The 14,048-nt window shown below is 50.8% G+C and overlaps 5 protein-coding genes across 5 annotated transcripts; 1 reads left to right on the top strand and 4 right to left on the bottom strand.

Moving 5' to 3' along the window:
- Window positions 1-718: 718 nt before the first annotated feature.
- On the top strand, window positions 719-2,255 carry UCRPA7_2340 (putative cfem domain-containing protein; the record flags this gene model as incomplete). Its single annotated transcript, XM_007914894.1, has 5 exons — window positions 719-848; window positions 961-1,023; window positions 1,081-1,531; window positions 1,586-2,109; window positions 2,251-2,255. 5 exons carry the CDS (start codon window positions 719-721, stop codon window positions 2,253-2,255), a joined length of 1,173 nt encoding a protein of 390 aa, XP_007913085.1.
- Window positions 2,256-3,369: 1,114 nt separating this feature from the next.
- Window positions 3,370-4,044, bottom strand: UCRPA7_2339 (hypothetical protein; the record flags this gene model as incomplete). The annotated part of the gene is made up of 1 exon (XM_007914895.1): window positions 3,370-4,044. One exon carries the CDS (start codon window positions 4,042-4,044, stop codon window positions 3,370-3,372), a length of 675 nt encoding a protein of 224 aa, XP_007913086.1.
- Window positions 4,045-6,604: 2,560 nt separating this feature from the next.
- On the bottom strand, window positions 6,605-7,582 carry UCRPA7_2338 (putative rta1 domain protein; the record flags this gene model as incomplete). Its single annotated transcript, XM_007914897.1, has 2 exons — window positions 6,605-7,293; window positions 7,363-7,582. 2 exons carry the CDS (start codon window positions 7,580-7,582, stop codon window positions 6,605-6,607), a joined length of 909 nt encoding a protein of 302 aa, XP_007913088.1.
- A 1,242-nt stretch (window positions 7,583-8,824) lies between these two features.
- On the bottom strand, window positions 8,825-9,586 carry UCRPA7_2337 (putative glutathione-dependent formaldehyde-activating enzyme protein; the record flags this gene model as incomplete). Its single annotated transcript, XM_007914912.1, has 4 exons — window positions 8,825-9,142; window positions 9,195-9,393; window positions 9,454-9,503; window positions 9,554-9,586. 4 exons carry the CDS (start codon window positions 9,584-9,586, stop codon window positions 8,825-8,827), a joined length of 600 nt encoding a protein of 199 aa, XP_007913103.1.
- A 793-nt stretch (window positions 9,587-10,379) lies between these two features.
- Window positions 10,380-11,534, bottom strand: UCRPA7_2336 (putative ydg sra domain-containing protein; the record flags this gene model as incomplete). Its single annotated transcript, XM_007914898.1, has 1 exon — window positions 10,380-11,534. The coding sequence occupies one exon, from the start codon at window positions 11,532-11,534 to the stop codon at window positions 10,380-10,382; it is 1,155 nt and encodes a 384-aa protein (XP_007913089.1).
- Window positions 11,535-14,048: the final 2,514 nt, after the last annotated feature.

Below are 14,048 nucleotides of genomic sequence, written 5' to 3'. Positions count from 1 at the left end.
ACCTTGCAATCGTCCAGTCCAGAAGGGACTTTCCTGACCTTGAATAGTTTCACTTTAGCAGACACTAGGGATCGTCCGGGGGCTGGGTTGTTTGTAAATCGAACGGCCCGACCTTCTAGTCCGTCTCTGGTTCAGGGACACAGCAGACTACCTGCACTAGCAAAGAGCGAAGCAGCTTGGAAAGCGGTACTTTGCCGAAGACGGAACCCTACCGATGCATGCCTGACCAGGGCTTTGCAAGACGGGACCCATTTAGTTGTGCCTGGCTTTTCGCTCGCCTTTGACACGGTCGATGATGCGGTTTCGCCTGCCAATCTTCCAACACAAACTCGACCAAATGTCCGTGGGTTAGGCCTCCCGCTTTGACGGTCGGACGGTGTCCTGTCAAACGATTGCCATTTCATAAAATCTCTTGATGCCCGCTTTGCTCCATACACAAGTTTTTTAGCATCATCGGGACGTTGTATCCCTAAAAGCTAGGGTCAATCCGTCTTCCCCGGTCGGCGTTGCATCCTTCTCCCCTAGGCTGGTCCCTGCTCAGGTCCTTTTGACTCCTGACCTGTGCTCCTGTGCGTGATCTGTGATCATCCAGATCTTTCACCATATATGGACGTGGCCCGTCCTCTCCCCAGATTCCACTGTCTCCGCTGCTACCCAGGGAATCGTCCTTCAGGAAAGATCATCGCTCCTCCCTCGGAACACTGACCGCAACGCAATCATGGCTGCAGAGCCCTCCGACTGGTTGCAGAACTTTGGCATCGCCATTGAGATCTTCTTCCCTACGCTCGCTCTCATTGTCACAATCCTCAGAGTGTACACCAGGTTGAAGATCAAGAGTTATGGCTGGGGTATGTTAAGATCCATATTGAGAACCATGGTTCAAGTCGTCTTACGACGTGAACGCATGAATCTCTCGCCTCCAAAACATGTAGAGCACAAGGCTAATAAGCTCAACCTCAGATGACACATGCATCATTGTTGCGATGGTCCTGTCCATCGTCATGGGCGTTGGATCCATCCTCTGTACGTTGCCCTGTGTCAGTCAATGACACCACACAATCAGCTAACGAATCTGCACAGGCATGAAATACCTGTACATTGGTATTCACTATTGGGAGGTTCCTGCGACTTACGACCTGACGCCGGGTCTGATCTGGACGTACGTCGTAGGCGCCGTGTACAACCCGATTTTGGCTATCGTCAAGCAGTCGGTTCTGATTTTCTTGCTGCGTCTTGCCAGCACGAAGCCGGGCGTCCGACAAGTCGTATGGGGTACCGCCATCTTCAACGGCTCCTTGATGGTGGCCGTCTTCCTAGTGGTCATCTTCCAGTGTAATCCGATCTCGATGAACTGGGACCTTACAGCCAAGGGCCATTGCATTGACCAGGCGGCCTTCGGCATCTCGACGGCTTGCCTGACCATTTTGACTGATATCATTGCCGTTGCACTGCCTTTCTATGTCTTCTTGGATCTCAAGATCAACAAGAAGACCAAGATTGCGTTGCTATCTGTCTTCCTCCTGGGTCTGATGTGAGTAATTTGCCACAAAAGTGCAGAGGCTGGTTACTAATCGATTCCTTGCAGTGTTACTGTCGTCAGTATCGTCCGTCTGTACTTCCTGTACCAGCACATGTCCGACACATCAAATCCCGACCTGAACTACTCGCTCGGCTTCTGCGTCTCGTCTATCGAGGTCAACCTGGCCATCATCACTGCCTCCGGCCCTGCGCTCTGGCCGCTTGTCCGAAGCTGGATGCCTCGCTTCTTCACGAGCATGGGTCCCTCTAACGGCGGCTACCAGATGAACAACGACATCGAGTGGACGCCGAACGGCACGCACAGGCGCACGGTGCCGGGAAACGCGTCCAAGCTGGGCACTGGCATCCACACTAGCCGCGTCGTCGGCGGCGACAGCAGCATTGCGCTCAAGACTGACCGCGGCGACCGGGCCTGGGCCCGTATGGACATCCGCTCTGATCTGGCTGATTCAGACGAGGAGGTCCTGACGCAGCACGGCCCCGGCATCCTCCGCACTACTGACTACAGCGTCACCCGCGACGACGACTCGAGGAGGGTCGTCAGTCGCGGCCATGACGGCTCAGATATTGGTAAGAGGTCGAGCGCGGGAAGCTCGTACTAGATCTCTCCTGAACATGATGGGCGGAATGCTTTGGACACTGAAAGCCGATGATCTCTGTCGGGATGCGGCTGTCGTATATACATTAGCTATCACATAAACTGTAAATTAGTCTGACCTTGTCAGCTTGTATGGGCAGGATTTCTCGTTAAGCAGGTGGCGGCAGGTTATGATTCACTCCGAGCGACGAGGTGGGCAACGGAATGAAAAACGATTGTTTTCACGACCAGCTCCTCTGGGCCATAGACTATAGAACGAAAGGAGACATTTCTCCAATATGTTAAAATCATTGCTCATTGCGTTGGTGATCTCCAGCTTTTCGGAATCAAAAGCACAAGGTCTATTGGAAGTGGCTGAGTGGACAGGATCAATGTGATATTCTGAGTATCTACGTCTGATAGTTAGTCGAAGACAGCAGCACAATAACCGTGTCCCAGTTTACGTCCTCATGGAAGACATAACAGAATGTCTCGATGCCCTCACCTCCCAGCCTCTCTCGTCCTCCGCCCCTTCGACCCCGAGGGATCAACGAGGCAGATTGCAGGACTCCGCAGCCGGGAGAGCAAATGGTCAATATGCTGGCAATGGCCTGCCAACCCAGTAACCCCCACCCACCCTCCAGAGGACATCGACAGAGTCTGCACAGCTGCGCAGTACCTGCGAACGGTATGCAGACTCGCTTGTTTGATGTACCGCTCGGAATACAGAGCTGGATCAAGGATGATTCTCGCCTTGTGCTCCACCATGCCGTGCGGATTGCTATCTGTTGAGTATGAACTAAGAAGGGCTAGTAAGAAAAACAAAAGGGGCTTGACATGGATTTAGGCGAAAAAAGGTACTTGGTGAACAGGTACAGTCACAAGGTCTTTAGCAGGGGAGGTAAGGGGTAATCGGCTAGGATTAGTTCTTTCATTGCACTGCCATAAACAGCGGCATTTCTGTTTGGGTATCGTACATGCTTTCCACGTGTTTTCGTCTCCTGAGCCACCCACTTGCATTGCAGTAGCGAGTGGTTTGCCGCATGGGATTTCTGCAAAGTGCTGGAGAGTGCCTGGCTCGCTAACAGAGCAGTCTAGCTGATGAGTCAGCGCCCCATCTATCAAACGAATTCAGCCAGGTCAACCAAGAAATGCTTCGTGGGCATCAATGTGCGGAAGCTTGTGGTAGCTTAGGTCGAGATCTGAAATCTGACACGTTTCTTTGAAGGCGGGTTATTCCTCAGAGGAGTGTTCTACCCTTCCTCGAAGAAAACGCGCTTGGTGCCGGTGTTCCGTTCTTCCTCCAATTCCTCTAACGCCTGATCGAGCTCCATGATATCCATCACCTCTTGCTCAATATCACGGTCTTCGGCATCGACATCGTATGAAGCATCGGCGGCAGCATCCAAATCGCCGGCGAAGTCCAGTCCCATCGTCCGTGGCCGACTCGGCAGAGATAACGTTGCGGTTGCTTCAGGGTCGAATGGTTCGACGTCTATATTTGACGGGTATGCGGCTGATTTCCCAAACAAACTGACAGACGGACCTCGAGATCCTTTTGTGCCATTCATGCCACGTACAGTACCAGTCCTGCTGACGCTTAGGTCGAAGTTTACGGCGGGTTGGTTGGGCTTTGGGTGAACAATGATGGCTGTAACAGGCTCGATGGGTGCGTTTGCAGGTACGAGCCTCTTAAGCTTCCCCGGAAGTTGCAATGGTGTGGCCTCGCCGTCTTCTGTCTCATGAACGAAGACAAGTCTGCTCTCGCCACGAATGACAATTTCAATGGGCAGGCCACCACTTCCATTGGAGCCAATAGTGGCATCACCGTTGGTCGCAAGCTGTGATTGTTGGGATTTTGTCACAGCTCCGACACCACAACATCGTTCGCCAAGTAAACCCGCATTTAGTTCAGTCAGTCTAACCATCCGAGTTGGTTGCGTGCCGCTGAAAAGATTTGCTCCTCCGCCCGCGCTTCGGCGGACCTGCGCGTCCCAGAATCGAGAAATGACTGGAATAACCGATACGAGAGAGTCGGCACCACTGAGCCATAGTACAGCGCTCTCGTCGCCAGCACCAGCGCCTCCTCGTAGAACGGGCAATTGAACCACTTCCACGCCTCCACGGATAGTGGCCAATCGCTCTGGGCTTCCCGAGAAAGCGGATGTAAGTGATTCGCGGCGGCCATGCGCCATGTGAGTAAGCTCGCCACTTGCAGTAGATGATCTTTGGGTCCCGGTATTCCGTAGCGGCCCAATGCCTTCGAGATAACCTGAGGCACTGAACGCCGTTAGAGCAGCGCCGCGAATACCAGATCCTTGGCGACTGAATAATCCGCCGCCGCCGCCGCTAGTTCCTGAAGACGGACCGGTGCCATCAATATCCCAGATTCCCCATTGACCATCTGCCAAAAGGGTCAGGATTGCGCGGCCGTGAGAGATCCATTGTGCGCCAACAATGGGTCTTCGAGAAGTTGATGGAGCCGACCCTCGCGCAAAAGGTGGATAAAGTGATAGAAGCCACGATCCTTGCGAGGGAAACGGCCCATCAGAAGTATCATCTGAAGGGATGGATGGTATGGAGTAGTCGTAGATGCGAACAGCATACGGGGAAGCGATAGTCAGAAGCTGGCTTAGATGAGTCGGATTAAAGGCGACACCAGTGAGTGGACTTGGGAGATACTCGGTCTGAAAGGGTTCCAAAGCATGTGTGTACTTTCGCCTCGGATCCAATGAAACATCCCAAAGACGTAGGGTTCCGGACGCTTCTCTGGAGTGTGCTGCGACAACCACTCTGGTAGAAGGGGTCGTGGTCGATATACGTTCGGTTGACTTGCTTCGATCTGAGCTTTGTGATCTCTGCTTGACCAAATTCATCGCTATTCCATCGCTAAACTTGCTTTGGCCGCCTAGAGAAATCAACCTCTCGCCCCAATTGCCCCTGCCCGCAGTGCCGGCTAGAAGATCTTTCTGAAGCTCGGGTCTTGCTTTGCTCTCATGAGATGGAGGAGTCAGAGGCAATGTAACAAGATACACCTCGTTCGTAGCACATGAGATAGCAAAGACTATCTTCTCTTTCAGAACGTTGGCGCCTCCCCATGCTGCATCATCGGCGGCGCAAGAAGCCATGGGTAGGACGGCCACATGGAAGACGTCAGTACCGAGAGCCAGCTCCAAAGTCTGCGTGATCTCGACAAATCCGCCTTGCTCTTCTGCTTCGTCTTCGAATTCGGGCTTGTCAACGAACGGACCGGCTTGCGCTGCTGGTGTCTCGTCATCGGAATCGATTATCATGACTGCGTCGTCAGCGCCATTCTGACCCTTCGCCGATTGCTGATGCTGTGGCTTCAAGGCCTTAAGCCGACGGCCGCCGCGCCACACCAACGTAATGCCACCTTCATGACCGTATATGAGGATCGTTGCGCCCTGTGGAGACCGGACAGGGTATGTCTTGACATCGTGTACTCGACGATTTAGATGGTAGCTATGAAAGGTCAGATTGCGGAATGCTAGAGTAGAGCTAGAGAACAGACGTGTATTGTGTGTTTTGCGTCGTGCGCCGTATTCGTGGTATCGGCTGCGTGGCCATCGTGAGGGATGCAGCTGGGGTCGAGAGTTATGGGTGAGGCAATGTGGTCCGTTTTCAAAGGCTATCTGAGCCTCGCAGCAATCCGCTCAGTGTATCATCTCAAAGCGGGTTGAATATGCCCAAAAGGATGAAGAGCCTTCCTTGAGCTCCTGATGCAGAAATAGTGGTCGGGATGTCTTGTTGAGGTGTGAAAAAGCTCGGTCTGCTGAGCTCTGGAAAAAGTTGCGGCGCGTTCAGGTATCGTGGTACGCGACCCAAGCTTCCATGTACAGTCACATGACAGTTAGCGTGACACCCCTCCCCTCCACCCACATCTGTCGACCAGGACCGCTAACATATGCGCGGTATAGTCAATGTTTTTCTGATCTCTTGATTGTTGATGATTATAACTACCCAAATAGGATATGTACGGAGGATTTGATCTTCGTTGTGTTGAAAACCTCTTATGCCTTGATCTACGACTAATGATGCATGAATTATATTGTCCCGTGTAATGGCAATCTTGCGCTTCTTCTTTACGACTGTATTGTAACAACTGCTTTTTTCCAGTTTGAATTTAGCCCAAGATTTTTGTTATACTCTGTCAGAAGTCTAGCAAGAAAAAAATCATGAAGGTTTAGAAAGGGTATTTGATAGGTATTCCAGATGTTAAATTAGAGAGGCTCTTATCTGATGAAACGGCTTTCCAATCGACGACAAAGCAAATATCATAACTCCAGTCCCACCGAAGTCCTCACCTTCTATAGATCGACCGATCGAACCATCATATTCCAAAATCCCCTAACTCCCTCTAATTCCGTGTTCAGTGCCAATGAATAATGACAGTCTACGCCAGTCGTATGTCAGCCGAAGCATCGCTGTGCTTCGCTACCCTGGTTCTTAATAACGCGCCGGTCTCTTTTAAGCCGGGGCTGGCTTTCGTTCGTTGTCTGAAGAGTCCGAGTTGTCAACTGCATCGATGAGCTGATCTGGCTGCTTGCCCTTGGGTATCAAGGCGGCGGGATCGAAAAGGAGAAACACTGCAACAGCCACCACCATGATCGCAGCATCCAATCCGATGAAGAAGCCCTCATGTGTGATGAGATAACCATCCCAACCCTGCGCCAACTCAATCGTTCGGTAGATACTTCGAATGTAGATCATCAGGAATGAGACGGACATGGCGAATAGGACTTGCTTCAGATGTCGGGTAATATGCATTCCTCGAATTCGGCGAACGAAATCGAACACGAACAATGCAAAGAGGGTCATAGTGCCAAGCTGGAAAGCAATTCCGGCAACCATCACGTTCGTGCCTGGCTTCGTATCACCACCAACCTTGTCCGATTCAGACGAAGCCATCCCACCACCGATCGCTTGAATCACAAGCGAAACGACATCACAAGCACAGAAGACAATGGCATACATCTTTGCCGAGAGGATGCTGGACTTGCGACCGAGTTGAAGTATGAGGATGCCGAGCAACACGTAGAGAGCTGCGGAAAAGAATACCGGTCCGATAATGAGTGTGACGATTTGAATTAGAAAAGCATCATGGCTGTATGGACACTTGGCCGACCAAGTCCTTCCGGCCCATCCCAGAGCTTCGACTGGAGAGATGGTATCAGTATTACTGTCACGAAAGCAAAAAACCTAAAAAAAAAACCTGAGGTACTTACGAATCGCACCGCAAGCGAGCAAGATCGAGGTCCACCTCCTGAATCTCACAATCTGCACAAGATGCCCGATCAGAGCGAGGCCGAAGAGCACGTCAAAGGCAATTCCAGCACCCAGTGTCGGGACGTATCCATAGGAAGGCTCAACGTCTGACCGTAGGGCTTTGCAGCCTTTCTGGAGTTCCTCCAGGAACTCTACCGTGTGGTTGCCGTTGCGAGACATACTTGCAGCGTTGGCCCGAGCGGTGAAATCTTTCGTGAATCTGGGCGAGAGCTCAACAATTGATGGATGTTTTGGGAGTTATGGCCTGGATAAGACCCGTCATCCGGAAGCGTCGGTAACAGTGACACTTATATTCCTTTGGAATCACATCTCTCGTCTGTCCTAACATGGGACGGCCAATCGAAGCGGACGCATTTGGGCTCCGAGTCCACTGGAGCGCCATTCCTATTGCCCAAATGAAAGAGTCCGAACATACGGGATAACGCTGCGGGACGCCCGGCCGCGTGGCTACGTATAATCCTGCAGGCGCGCCTCGAAGGGCTGAGCGTAAGCTGAGGAGCAAGTGGATGGATTGATCCACGCCCGTACCCAGGAATCTCAGACCGTCCAGCCTTAGCGTAAGGCTCCATCAGATCCGGCCTGTTCAATCGGATTGCAGCATTCTCAAGAGCCGCGCCACACCGTGTCCGACTTCACAAAACGTCGCTTGTAACAGGCGAGAAACGGCTTTCGTCAGCTAAGCCCGTCCGGTCCCGCTTTTCACGGTCGGACGGACAAACAGACACAACACAACCACAACAACACATTGCATTACTAGTATGAATACCTTGCAGTGAATTAGGCTGCCACGATCGCTGAGCGATCATGAAATGCGGACGGAGGTGGCTGGCTCTAAGCCCCCCGCCGCGAGTCAATGCTCGACTGGTACATGTGCAGCTCGCAACTTTTCTTACCAGGGAAGATGACGTGTCTGCTTGGACGCACAGGGCACATAAACACTGATGGATCTGGCTGGCTCCTTTGAATCAATCAGCGTCAGGGAATAGACTCTCCGCTGACGTCTGAAGAGACCGCTTAAGGTACTCCTAAGCTACTCAGGTAGCGACTGGTTTTCCGTGGTGTACAAAAGTACCAGAGACCGAAATAAGCTTATCTTCTCGGTGAAACTGTACCTATTTGAGTGCGACCGGCAAAAAGTTGTGCTTAGCTGAGAAGCTAGACGAGGCATTCCACTCGGACTCGGTTGCGAACCCTGAGCACTGTGCGAAAGCAGGCAATTTCGCGAAGCGGCTGCCGAAATTCGCAACGAGAGTGAGCATTGTCAGGATTAGACGACCCTAATGACTCGTACAGCCAAAACACGACTGGGCTCGCGTGCGGTGTGAATTCTCTCGCATGGTGGCTTGGTGTTGGCGTTGGCGGGCATGTCGCAATCACCTCCGCCTCCAACGTTGACGTCTCCTATTCTTCTGCAAGCTCGTACCCTTCCGTCCCCTCATCAACGCGTGTAACCTTGATCGTCTCCCATTCGACATCGTACAGGGTCCTGATGTTCACCGGCTGGATGGCTAGTTTCTTTTTCACGATCTGCTGCCGCGCCTCCGGCCACGTCTCGACCAGCTCTTTCGGCGGGCCGTATAAATTGCCGAAGACGTGAACGCCGCATGTCTTGCAGAACGGCGAGCCGTTGAACCTTTGCCCGAATCGATACTCCGTTGTGTTCTCTCTTCCAGTGATAGTCACTTGTGACTTGTCCGGATAGATGCCAATGAAGGCGTTCTTGTGGACACATCTGGTCAGCCTTGAACACGCAATGGGGATTCAGACTCACTCTAGTGCAGATGCTGCAGTTGTCTTGGTTGACATGGATTTCATCGATGGGATTCGTCCTGACCGCTAGCCATACAGCACCACACTGACAAGAGCCGTTGTAAAGCTTGACCCCTTCACCTGCGAGGTCGGCTGACGGCGGATTATCGCATAGCGACTTCGGTGGTTGGAGGAGCTGCTCAATGCCCCGCGTGCTCGAGCTTGCTCATCGTCAACAGTGGACCATATTTGAGTGTGCGAGTGAGAGTTTATCAGCTTACTCTTCGATAGTTTCAATCTTGAATGGGTTAAGCCCAAGGATTGATCGTACCTGATTATTTTGGTAGTAGAAGCCATGGTTGAGTCAGCTTGTCGACTCACATTCACGACAGATCTTCCTGCAAGGGCTCCCATGGAGTGGGCTCCATACAGGCTTGTCCCACACGTAGTACAGAACTGTTAGAAATGGACGTAAGCAGCGATCAAACGGCCGCTTACTGGGCAAAATACTATAGTGGTGGGTGGTCTACCTCATGGCTCAAAGTGTCTGAGGAGTATGTAGTCAACGTCTCAACTCCCCCTTTTGTTCGCTTTAGCGCACCTACTTGCGGAAATGCCCACAAGTAGCCCTGCTTCGAGCACAACTGACACAGACATGTCGTGACAGATGTGATCTCTTGCAGTTCGACCTCAAACCGATTCAGACCGCAGTGGCAATTGCCCTTATAGAGTTTGAGATCGCCCATTTCATCCAAAGATACGGCGTTGCGCTGCTTGAAGTTGTTGCTGGCGAGGTTGGAATTCAAGCGTGGGTGGACAAGATCCTTGCTGCGCCGGCCACAGTGTCACTCTACCGAGATCTCATGCAAGATGGGCGTTATCATGCTTGTCCTTCCTTTTTGGGTATAGGATTAGTCCTCCAGGCGTCCTACACATCAGGGAAAACATTCACAAAAAAAGCCCTTGGCACAATCTAGCTCAAACAAGTGTTTATTAGTCAGTTATCCGTCAAAGTTTTGCCTGAAAATTCTAAGCTAAAACCATTGTGAGCAAGTCCGTAGACTATGCAGTTTGAATTTGAACCATCTTCCTTGATCTGATCGAAAATCTCATGTCTTTCATTCATTCTTCTGAAGCAAAGGTCCCGCAATTTGCCAAGCAACCTTCAGTCGATCATGCAAACGTCCAAGATGCCTTCTCTAATTCATCAGAAGCCCTCCCCAATCTTCTCAAACTGGCGTCGCTGCTGGGGATCAGGGGCAGCGTTGATGATATCCTGAAGGTCTGGTTGGTCTGGCAGACGCTCTAGAACGAATCGTCTATAAAGCCCTCCTTTGGTATTCTTTCTAGGCTGCTCTTGACGAACAACTTGATACAGACCATCATAACGGATGCCGACGGATGGGGCGTTGTGATTGGTCTTATTGGAAGCTCGCAGGACTCGGACGGGCTGTCGAGATCTAATGGAAGCAACCAGGGTAGCGTCCTGCTTTCCTGGGTTGACACGGTCTGGGTCTGTATTCTCATCACTGCCCGCACCAGAGTAGAAAATTGTGGTGCCCTCGTCCCTATCGAGATGATGATACTTGCTGGAAATGACAATGGAGTATGCGCCGTGTTGATGATCTCCATGAATACCAGCCTGCCTAGATCCGTGCGCACCGTTGAAGAGTGCCGCCAGCTGGAACGGAAACCATCGGCCAGGTTCCAAATCGTTGTGGCCATAGACATTGGAAGGCTTCTTTGGGTATCGCCGGTCGAGAACCATGGAGGTGCGTCCATTCTGTCGAACAACTCGAGCAAGACCGTGCATGATTCCATCGATACCCCAAATGGGATGATTTCTTGGAGGGTATTGGATGGTCGCCTGAGCGTCTTCGGCAACGACAGCCCTAGTGGACGTGCCAGTAGAAGAGCCTTCCTCTTCTGACTCCTCAGCATCTTCCTCGGCGCCGGCACCCCAGTTGATGGCGACCCAAGAGTCATAGATTCTCTGTGCCCGTTTCTTGAATTGATCCGGAAAGTAGTAGCCCGGCTTATGGAGGATAAGATCGAATGTTGCCTCGATGGACGCGTCTCTCTTCAGCTGGGGAGTCATCTGGAAGGATGGATCATATTCGAGGAAATCCAAGTACTGCTCAGATTTCTCTAGAAAGATGCGCGCTTTCTCATCCCTCACGGGTAGCCCGCCTGCCTTCTTGCTTGCGATAGCAAATCGGCTCAGGGCTCCTCTCTGTCTGTTGTTCATCCAGTCAACACGGGCCTTGTAGTCTCGAGGGACCTCGGGGATCTTGATGACGATTTTGGCGTCATCCATCAGGTATCCGCTGTCGGCGGGCTGACCGATGGCATTGTTCGCCATGTTTGCGGCTGATAAATGTTAGCATATAGAAGCTCACAAGTCTGGACTCAGGCAGGTATCACTTACTAGAGATCGCGAAGAACTTGCCTGTGGTGAGTTCAAATCTGATTAATCACAGCTCCTGGTATGATGAAATGAGGCAGCCCAAAGAACTGGATCTGACAGCTGCTGGAAATTGGGTTTGAGTGTTGCCGTGGTGATTTGAGAGCGCCCGCAAAGAAGGAAGCTATGATCGTAGACGGAAGGATCCGTTTTTGACTTCCTGTCCTCTGATTTTATAACGTTCTTTCTTTCTCCTTTTAGCAGTGGATCGAGTAGTATTCTGCTTATCATTTCCCCTCTGGACAGGAAAACAAGAGGGTCTGGGACAATCTGTATGATTGTGGATGGTGAAACAAAGGAAGGAGGCGGAATATGACTGTTCACAGTTCGTCTATCTGAGTATCCACTCGTGAAGCGTTCTCCTTGGGCTTGCTGACGAAGCAGAGGCAAAGCTCGCAAGCTGCACTTCAAGATGACTCAATCGATGACCAGTTTGACATGTATAGAAACAAGAGCGGCTGAAAGTCAAATCAAGCTTGACCACTATGAGCGTGACTTGCACCAGTTAGTCACTTGAGCGATAGTATGTGACGAGGCACAAGGCAAATTTGCTGCACGACACAAATCTTCTCATGTATCGACTTTGAGCTTTGGATTCGATTGACGCCAACACTATGGAAGTTGTCCCTGAAGGCGTGCCTATTGAGTCGACATTGTGGGCCTTTGATCTTATTCGAGGCTCTACTCTTTGATTAAGCGATTAAGCCTGCTGTGTATTGTTGCCTCGACTTCAGTCTCCAAGAGCAACTTCCGGGATATGATGCCTCTCCGTCAGAGCTGTCGTTGAAGATGGGCCACCACAAGGGATAGATAGGTAGGTGTTATACAGTAGGTTCTCGAGTCGTCTGGGTCATTCCACGACTGGCTATGACTCTGTGGTCACTGTCTGGTGCTGTGTTCTCCGATCAAATGATAAAAAATGAAATTAGATAGCAAGGATCTGTAGCATGGCTGGTGATCATGTACATCTGCCACGATGGATGGCAGGAGGAGAGAAGTGGACGTGGAAAGCTGACGAGGTTTTCTACCTGTAGAGGCGATCTTCTTTTGTATGCTGACGAGACTAAAAATGTTGCCAAGACATATAATCATTTAATTGTTGATTTATAGCAGATTTTTGTACCTAACTCACTCGACTCTGTTATGCCACACTTGAAATGTACCCGCTTACCTTAACAATGATAATGCTGCTAAGACACGGGACTTTTATAATAGTTCACCATAATTGTCTATGTACAAGCTAGAATTTTCGAAAAATGAATCAATGCATCATATTTTATTGAATTATTTGTGAAAAAGCTTGTTAGAATTATTAATAGGTTTTGTTGCTTCAACAATATTGATTTCGTGATAATTATTAGATGTATAGTGTTAGTAGCATTATCAGAGTAGCTTTGTGAGCTTAAAGCGCGACCGCCAATCTGTAAGCGATGCGGCGCAAACCCCCGAACCAGTCACCACCGTCTCTTAGCTTTTCGAGCAACCAAACTGTCTGGGAGTAACGACATAAAGCTGTTCATCATGCCCTACAAGCGATGTGAAGATTGTCGACCTGTCATGCTGAGTGCTTCAGATCGCACCCAGAAATTTGTTACCGTTCTCCAGGACTTCCTTGGAAGCGCGCCTGGCCGAGGGCAAGCTCGCCGAAGTAGCGATCACCTCTGAGGGGGCATTAAGTTGGGCGCCACCTCTAGCACAAGGCTGGGGACTGCTGTCCGGCGATTTGGAACGCATCCGAGCACCTGCCATATTGATAAAGAGCTGGCACCATTGATACCGGGGAAATGGTTGATTCCATACTCGCCAATATTGTATATGTTGACACCTTTAATTTGGTAGGCATTGGGCCGCTCCCAATTGAAGAAATAGATGAAATACGTGAATTTATCGCAGCATTCGGGAACACCTGGGATCCCTAAGTGAAGACCGCGCGTGGGAATTCTTTAATGACGCCATGCGGCTACATCATCCACGTCCAAGTCAGAATCTCACATGAAATATAACATACTGTATGGCTTACATGAACAGTTTTTTCATTGTTCTTGGGGGTTATAGCTCCTGACAGGTGCGCTGGTGCCTGAGGGGTTACTTGGCTTAGTCCAACCACTGTGGATCGACGGACTAAAGAAATCAGAATCGGGTGGATGCCACTTAAAAAAAAGGGAGCAATTACCGCAAAAGAACCAGTCTCTCAGCAAGATTCAGTATCGCAACGAACCACGCAAGCCTGTGCAGTATCTCAGGTTCATGTTGAGGCTGTATGGTCGATACCTGAGGTGGACTGTTACGGACCTTATTCTTGACAATGCCAGCTGTTGAACCCTACATTCTAAGACTCCCTGACGAGCTCCTCGACAAGATCCTTCGCTTGTTGTCAGAGACCTGTCGCGATATATTACCACCCAAATTGGG

The sequence above is a fragment of the Phaeoacremonium minimum genome, assembly GCF_000392275.1.
Source record: "Phaeoacremonium minimum UCRPA7 unplaced genomic scaffold PA7_03_scaffold_157, whole genome shotgun sequence".
In the NCBI taxonomy this organism is placed as follows: Eukaryota; Fungi; Ascomycota; class Sordariomycetes; order Togniniales; family Togniniaceae; genus Phaeoacremonium; species Phaeoacremonium minimum.
The sequence above is the reverse complement of the archived record's forward strand: the minus strand, read 5'-3'. Positions and strand labels throughout refer to the sequence as shown.